The following is an 8,410-nucleotide window of genomic DNA, read 5'->3' as shown; positions in this document are numbered from 1 at the left end:
GATTCAACAGTCTTGCACAATTCACAGTGCTTACCAGAGCACATACCCTCCCCAGTGTCTATCACCCAGTCACCCCATCCCTCCCACCCCACCCCCACTCCAGCAACCCTCACTTTGTTTCCTGAGATTAAGAATTCCTCGTATCAGTGAGGTCATATGATACATGTCTTTCTCTGTTTGACTTATTTAGCTCAGCATAATACCCTCCAGGTCCATCCACGTCGTTGCAAATGGCAACATCTCATTCCTTTTGATGGCTGCATAATATTCCATTGTATATATATACCACCTCTTCTTTATCCATTCATCTGTCGATGGACAACTTGGCTCTTTCCACAGTTTGGTTATTGTGGACATTGCTGCTATAAACATCAGGGTACACATACCCTTTCGGATCCCTACTTTTGTACCTTGGGGTAAATACCCAGTAGTGCAATTGCTAGATCGTATGGTAGCTCTATTTTCAACTTTTTGAGGAACCTCCACACTGTTTTCCAGAGTGGCTGCACCAGCTTGCATTCCCACCAACAGTGTAGGAGGGTTCCCCTTTCTCCGCATCCCCACCAACATCTGTCATTTCCTGACTTCTTAATTGTAGCCATTCTGACTGGTGTGAGGTGGTACCTCATTGAGGTTTTGATTTGGATTTCCCTGATGCCGAGCGATATTGAGCACTTTTTCATGTGTCTGTTGGTCATTTGGATGTCTTCTTTGGACAAATGTCTGTTCATGTCTTCTGCCCATTTCTTGATTGGATTCTTTGTTCTTTGGGTGTTGAGTTTGATGAGTTCTTTTTAGATTTTGGATACTAGCCCTTTATCTGATATGTCATTTGCAAATATCTTCTCCCATTCTGTCGGTTGTCTTTTGGTTTTGTGGACTGTTCCCTTTGCCTTGCAAAAGCTTTTTATCTTGATGAAGTCCCAATAGTTCATTTTTGCCCTTGCTTCCCTTGCCTTTGGCGATGTTCCTAGGAAGAAGTTGCTGCAGCTGAGGTTGAAGAGGTTGCTGCCTGTGCTCTCCTTTAGGATTTTGATGGACTCCTGTCTCACATTGAGGTCTTTCAACCATTTGGAGTCTATTTTTGTGTGTGGTGTAAGGAAATGGTCCAGTTTCATTCTTCTGCCTGTGGCTATCCAATTTTCCCAACACCATTTGTTGAAGAGACTGTCTTTGTTCCATTGGACATTCTTTCCTGCTTTGTCAAAGATGAGTTGACCATAGAGTTGCGGGTCCATTTCTGGGCTCTCTATTCTGTTCCATTAATCTATGTGTCTGTTTTTGTGCCAGTACCATACTGTCTTGATGATGACAGCTTTGTAATAGAGCTGAAAGTCTGGAATTGTGATGCCACCAGCTTTGCTTTTCTTTTTCAACATTCCTCTGGCTATTCGGCATCTCTTCTGGTTCCATACGAATTTTAGGATGATTTGTTCCATTTCTTTGAAAAAAGTGGATGGTATTTTGATGGGGATGGCATTAAATGTGTAGATTGTTCTAGGTAGCATTGACATCTTCACAATATTTGTTCTTCCAATCCATGAGCATGGAACGTTTTTCCATTTCTTTGTGTCTTCCTCAATTTCTTTCATGAGTGTTTTATAGTTTTCTGAGTACAGATCCTTTGTCTCTTTGATTAGATTTATTCCTAGGTATCTTAAGGTTTTGGGTGCAGTTGTAAATGGGATCAACTCCTTAATTTCTCTTTCTTCTGTCTTTTTGTTGGTGTATAGGAATGCCACTGACTTCTGTGCATTGATATTATATCCTGCCACTTTACTGAATTCCTGTATGAGTTCTAGCAGTTTTGGGGTGGAGTCTTTGGGGTTTTCCACATAAAGTATCATATCATCTGCAAAGAGTGAGATTTTGACTTCTTCTTTGCCAATTTGGATGCCTTTGATTTCTTTTCGTTGTCTGATTGTTGTGGCTAGGACTTCCAATACTATGTTGAATAGCAGAGGTGATAGTGGACATCCCTGCTGCGTTCCTGACCTTAGGGGGAAAGCTCTCAGTTTTTCCCCATTGAGAATGATATTCAGTGTGGGTTTTTCATAGATGGCTTTTATGATCTTGAGGTATGTACCCTCTATGCCTATACTCTGAAGAGTTTTGATCAAGAAAGGATGCTGTACTTTGTCAAATGCTTTTTCTGCATCTATTGAGAGGATCCTATGATTCTTGTTCCTTCTTTTGTTAATGTATTGTATCACGTTGATTGATTTGCTGATGTTGAACCAACCTTGCAGCCCAGGGATAAATCCCACTTGGTCGTGGTGAATAATCCTTTTAATGTACTGTTGGATCCTATTGGCTAGTATTTTGGTGAGAATTTTTGCATCCATGTTCATCAGGGATATTGGTCTGTAATTCTCCTTTTTGATGGGGTCTTTGTCTGGTTTTGGAATCAAGGTAACGCTGGCCTCATAAAATGAGTTTGGAAGTTTTCCTTCCGTTTCTATTTTTTGGAACAGTTTCAGAAGAATAGGTATTAATTCTTCTTGAAATGTTTGGTAGAATTCCCCTGGGAAGCCATTTGGCCCTGGGCTCTTGTTCTTTGGGAGATTTTTGATGACTGCTTCAATTTCCTTAGTGGTTATAGGTCTGTTCAGGTTTTCTATTTCTTCCTGGTTCAGTTTTGGTAGTTGATACATCTCTAGGAATGCATCCATCTCTTCCAGGTTACCTAATTTGCTGGCATAGAGTTGCTCATAATATGTTCTTATAATTGTTTCTATTTCTTTGGTGTTGGTTGTGATCTCTTCTCTTTCATTCATGATTTTGTTGATTTGGGTCATTTCTCTTTTCTTTTTGATAAGTCTGGCCAGGGGTTTATCAATCTTGTTAATTCTTTCAAAGAACCAGCTCCTAGTTTTGTTGATCTGTCCTACTGTTCTTTTAGTTTCTATTTCATTGATTTCTGCTCTGATCTTTATTATTTCTCTTCTCCTGCTGGGTTTAGGCTTTATTTGCTGTTCTTTCTCCAGCTCCTTTAGGTGTAGGGTTAGGTTGTGTACTTGAGACCTTTCTTGTTTCTTGAGAAAGGCTTGTATTGCTATATACTTTCCTCTTAGGACTGCCTTTGCTGCATCCCAAAGATTTTGAATAGTTGTGTTTTCATTTTCATTGGTTTCCATGAATTTTTAAAATTCTTCTTTAATTTCCGGTTGACCCATTCATTCTTCAGTAGGATGCTCTTTAGCCTCCATGTATTTGAGTTCTTTCTGACTTTCCTCTTGTGATGGAGTTCTAGTTTCAAAGCATTGTGGTCTGAAAATAGGCAGGGAATGATCCCAATCTTTTGGTACCGGTTGAGACCTGATTTATGACCTAGGATGTGATCGATTCTGGAGAATGTTTGATGGGCACTAGAGAAGATTGTGTATTCCGTTGCTTTGGGGTGGAATGTTCTGAATATGTCTGTGAAGTCCATTTGGTCCAGTGTGTCATTTAAAGTCTTTCTTTCCTTGTTCTTTTGCTTAGACGATCTGTCCATTTCAGTGAGGGGGTTGTTAAAGTCCCCCACTATTATTGTATTGTTGTCAATGTGTTTCTTTGCTTTTGTTATTAATTGCCTTATATAATTGGCTGGTCCCATGTTAGGGGCATAGATATTTACAATTGTTAGATCTTCTTGTTGGATAGACCCTTTAAGTAGGATATAGTGTCATTACAGTCTTTGGTTTAAAATCTAATTTGTCTGCTATAAGGATTGCCACCCCAGCTTTCTTTTGGTGTGCATTAGCATGGTAAATGGTTTTCCACCCCCTCACTTTCAATCTGGGGGTGTCTTTGGGTCTAAAATGAGTCTCTTGCAGACAGCATATCTATGGGTCTTGTTTTTTTTTTTTTTTAAAGATTTTATTTATTTATTTGAGAGAGAGAGAATGAGAGAAAGCACATGAGAGGGGGGAGGGTCAGAGGGAGAAGCAGACTCCCTGCTGAGCAGGGAGGCCAATGCGGGACTCGGTCCAGGGACTCCAGGATCATGACCTGAGCCAAAGGCATTCGCTTAATCAACTGGGCCACCCAGGCGCCTGGGTCTTGTTTTTTAATCCAATCTGATAGCCTGTGTCTTTTCATTGGGGCATTTAGCCCATTTACATTCAGGGTAACTATTGAAAGATAGGAACTTGGTGCCATTGTATTGCCTGTAAGGTGACTGTTACCGTATATTGTCTGTGTTCCTTTCTGGTCTATGTTGCTTTTAGGCTCTCTCTTTGCCTAGAGGACCCCTTTCAAGATTTCTTGTAGGGCTGGTTTCGTGTTTGCAAATTCCTTTAGTTTTTGTTTGTCCTGGAAGCTTTTTATCTCTCCTTCAAGTTTCAATGACAGCCTAGCTGGATAGAGTATTCTTGGCTGCATATTTTTCTCATTTAGTGCTCTGAATATATCCTGCCAGTCCTTTCTGGCCTGCCAGGTCTCTGTGCATAGGTCTGTTGCCAATCTAATGTTTCTACCCTTGTAGGTTACATATCTCTTCTCCCGAGCTGCTTTCAGGATTTTCTCTTTGTCTATGAGACTCGTGAGTTTTACTATTAGATGTCAGGGTGTTGACCTATTTTTATTGATTTTGAGAGGGGTTCTCTGTGCTTCCTGGATTTTGATGGCTGTTTCCTTCCCCAAATTAGGGAAGTTCTCTGCTATAATTTGCTCCATTATACCTTCTGCCCCTCTCTCTCTTTCTTCTTCTTCTGGGATCCCAATTATTCTAATGTTGTTTCGTCTTATGGTATCGCTTATCTCTCGAATTCTGCCCTCGTGATCCAGTAGTTGTTTATCTCTCTTTTTCTCAGCTTCTTTATTTTCCATCATTTGGTCTTCCAAATCACTGATTCTCTCTTCTGCCTCATTCATTCTAGCAGTTAGCGCCCCCATATTTGATTGCCTTTTTGATTTCTACTTGGTTAGATTTTAGTTCTTTTACTTCTCCAGATTATTTGACCATAGAGTTGAGGGTCCATATCTGGGCTCTCTAGTCTGTTCCATTGGTCTGTATGTCTGTTTTTGTGCCAGTACCATGCTGCCTTGTAATCACTGCTTTGTAATATAGCTTGAAATCGGGCAATGTGATGCCTCCAGCTTTGTCTTTCTTTTTCAACATTTCCTTAGTGATTCTGGGTCTTTTCTGATTCCATACAAATTTTAGGATTGTTTGTTCCAGCACTTTGAAGAATGTCATTGGAATTTTGTTTGGGATGGCATTGAAGGTATAGATTGCTCTGGGTAGCATAGAGATTTTAACAATGTTTTTTCTTCTGATCCATGAGCATTGAATGTTTTTCCATCTTTTTGTATCTTAGTCAATTTCTTTCATGAGTGTTCTGTAGTTCCTAGAGTATAGATCCTTTACCTCTTTGGTTAGGTTTATTCCGAGGTATCTTATGATTTTTGGTGGTATTGTAAATGGAATCATTTCTCTAATTTCTCTTTCTACAATTGCATTGTTAGTTTATAAGAAAGCAACTGATTTCTGTGCATTGATTTTTTTATCTTGCCACATTACTGAATTGCTGTATGAGTTCTAGTAATTTGGGGGTGCAGAGAAGAACCATGAGAGACTGGACTCTGAGAAACAAACTGAGGGTTTTAGAGGGGTTAGCCCGGTGGGTTAGCCCGGTGATGGGTATTAAGGAGGGCATGTACTGCATGGAGCACTGAGTGTTATACAAAAACAATGAATCATGGAACACTACATCAAAAACTAATGATGTATTGTATGGTGACTGACATAACATAATAAAATAAAAATTTTTTAAAAAGGTCATATAAATGGGTTATTGCTGGGCATACAGAACAAGAAGCTGCCCTGTTCAGAAGCCCACATCTTTCATTCCTGACTCACTAATTTTATTGCACCCCTTCCTTCATCTGATCTTTTAACTGTCTCAAGGCATCTTATCTTATTTCTCTACCCTATCTTTCTCATCTCCACTCTCTCTGTACCCCATCGGTCCTCTCCAGTGCCTTGATCCTTTCTTCTCAGCCCATTTGCTTACAGTTCTCTCCTATTTCTCCCCAGTTCCCATCTTTCTTCTTCATCTTCCCACAAACTCTCTCTCCACCTCCAGTCTTGTTCTGCTTCCCTCCCTCATGTCCTTTCTCTTCATCTCCATCTTACCTGATCCTTTCAATACTTTCACCACCATGAAAACTCATGGAGAAGCCATGCCACAGGTTCAGGTCAAAGGGATGTTTTAGAGAAATGAATCAGGAACCATCAGTGGCATGGTAGAGATGCCCAGAATGGGCAATGCATCTCAAAGAGAGGTTAGAAGGAAAATACAGCCAAATACAGACTGGACAAAAGCCTGGGAAGCAGCATGCAAGATGAGAGAATGTTCTAAGTTAGAGACTGCTCTCTTACTGAGGAAGGAAATTTTAGGGGAAATATTGCTATTTACAGATATGGATTATCTCAGCTGGAAGGTCTGGGGACTGAGAGTGAGGATTTAGAGAGGAAGTTCATATTGAGTAGTTTGGGATTTTTTTCATGTTTAAATAATATTTACATTAGAAAAGATTATCTTTTCAAAAGATTTGAAGTACATCAGGAAAGATAGATGAGGAACATTCATTTTATGATTTGTCATGTGTGTTAATGAAGTTTTAAAAATTTGTCCACAAGGATCATGGTCTTCAGAGTTACTAGAGAACACATACCCAATACAACTCCCCTTCGTCCCCTCTATATCCCATGGTATCTTTGTGTGATAGGAAAAGATTGAGGTGCTTTTTTTGCTTTGTAGAAACCTGACAGGAAAAATAAAATGATTCTGATCTCTAGGCCCATGTTTTATAACAGACCATCCATACCTGAACTTGAGGGAATCACATGACTTACTATTGGGTGAGGGTGGGGGTGGGGAGGACTTTGATTGGATATTTTTGGGAACCCAGATTATAACCAAACTGTGTGATATGAACTTGTAATAGTCAAGGCTCGAGGTTTCACTTCTACACAGAAAAAGGAGCATGCAGGGACTGAAGTTGTAATTTGTCAAAGGGGCTGGCCTTAGCAGAGCTTAACACGTTTATTGTCTATAAATTGGGCATAGCCTCTTTGAGAAACAATAACTATTATCCCTAACAAAATATCCTCATGTGTAGGGAGACAGAAGCAATTATGGAACATTTGTCTTAGTTACTGGCTTTAGAGTATTTCTCTTTTAGTTCAGAAAGAGAAAATGAGTGGGTGACATTCCAGACCTCAAGACCTTGTCAAGCTAGTGACCACTTCCCCTTGAGCACCCGCCAGAGGGCATCCTGTACATCAGGGTTCCTGAGGCTGTAGATGATTGGATTCAGCATGGGGTTGATAACAGTGTTGAAGACCCCAACCCCTTTATCCTTGTCTGAAAGTTTGGCTGAACCAAGTCGCATGTAATTAAATATACCTGAACCATAGAATATACCCACCATGGTGAGGTGAGAGCCACATGTGGAGAAGGCTTTCTTCCTGCCCTCAGCAGAGCGGATTCGTAGAACTGCAGCTGCCACATGGGCATAGGAGGTGATGATGAGAGCCAAGGGGGTACCTGCCATTATGAAACCCACAGCAAAGAGCAGCAGCTCGTTGAGCTGGGTGCTGGAGCAGGAGAGCTGGAAGAGCTGTGGGAGGTCACAATAGAAGTGATTGATCACATTGGGACCACAGAAGTTGAGTGTGGCTATGGCTACTGTGTGAGTCAGTGCATTGGTGAAGGCTAAAGCCCAGGACACAGCCACCAATATCCTCTGGACTCTCTGGCTCATTTGGGTGTTGTAGGTAAGGGGCTGGCAGATGGCCAGGAATCGGTCATAGGCCATGGCTGTCAGCAGGAAGCAGTCTACCCCAACCAAGAGATGGAAGAAGAAAAGTTGTGTGAAGCAGGCTCCATAGGGAATTGTACGCTTGTGGGACAGGAGATGAGCCAACATCGAGGGAACGGTGACGGTGATGCACCCAACATCCAGCACTGATAGGTTCCCCAGGAAGAAGTACATGGGGGTGTGGAGTTTGGGCTCCCCCAAGATGGCAGCCAGGATGCTGAGGTTGCCTCCGACTGTGACCAGGTAGGCAAAGAGGAAGACTACGAAGACAACTGGCCACAGCTCTGGTGTCTCCACCAAGCCCAACAGGATGAACTCAGTAATGGCTGTTCTATTGGCCCCAAATTTTGACTGCATTATTTCCTGCAAGGAAACATCCAAGGAGAAAAAGAATCATTCCTCTCAATATATTGATTCAAAAAGAAGAAACCGACTCTGTGGAGCAGCAAAATTTGCCATCCCAAATGGCATGTGGATTATTTTAGACTGATTACTTTTAAAAAACAGAAGTCTCAGGAAGAACCTTTGCCTTCCCCCATAGGCGTAAAAGAATTTATTTATTTATTTATTTATTTATTTATTTATTTATTTATTTATT

General features: G+C 41.0%; 2 protein-coding genes across 3 annotated transcripts in view; one reads left to right on the top strand and one right to left on the bottom strand.

The window, feature by feature from the left end:
- LOC118025178 (olfactory receptor 139) overlaps positions 1-8,410 on the top strand; it is a 274,130-nt gene that overhangs the window by 203,159 nt on the left and 62,561 nt on the right. The window lies entirely within an intron of this gene.
- LOC118025187 (olfactory receptor 3A1) lies at positions 6,786-8,181 on the bottom strand. Its single transcript, XM_035027526.1, has one exon. The coding sequence runs from the start codon at positions 8,167-8,169 to the stop codon at positions 7,222-7,224; it is 948 nt and encodes a 315-aa protein (XP_034883417.1). The 5' UTR covers positions 8,170-8,181; the 3' UTR covers positions 6,786-7,221.

The sequence above is a fragment of the Mirounga leonina genome, unplaced genomic scaffold (assembly GCF_011800145.1).
Source record: "Mirounga leonina isolate KUSES-001 unplaced genomic scaffold, KU_Mleo_1.0 Mir_200, whole genome shotgun sequence".
Taxonomy (NCBI): Eukaryota; Metazoa; Chordata; class Mammalia; order Carnivora; family Phocidae; genus Mirounga; species Mirounga leonina.
This window is presented reverse-complemented; position numbering and strand designations above follow the sequence as displayed.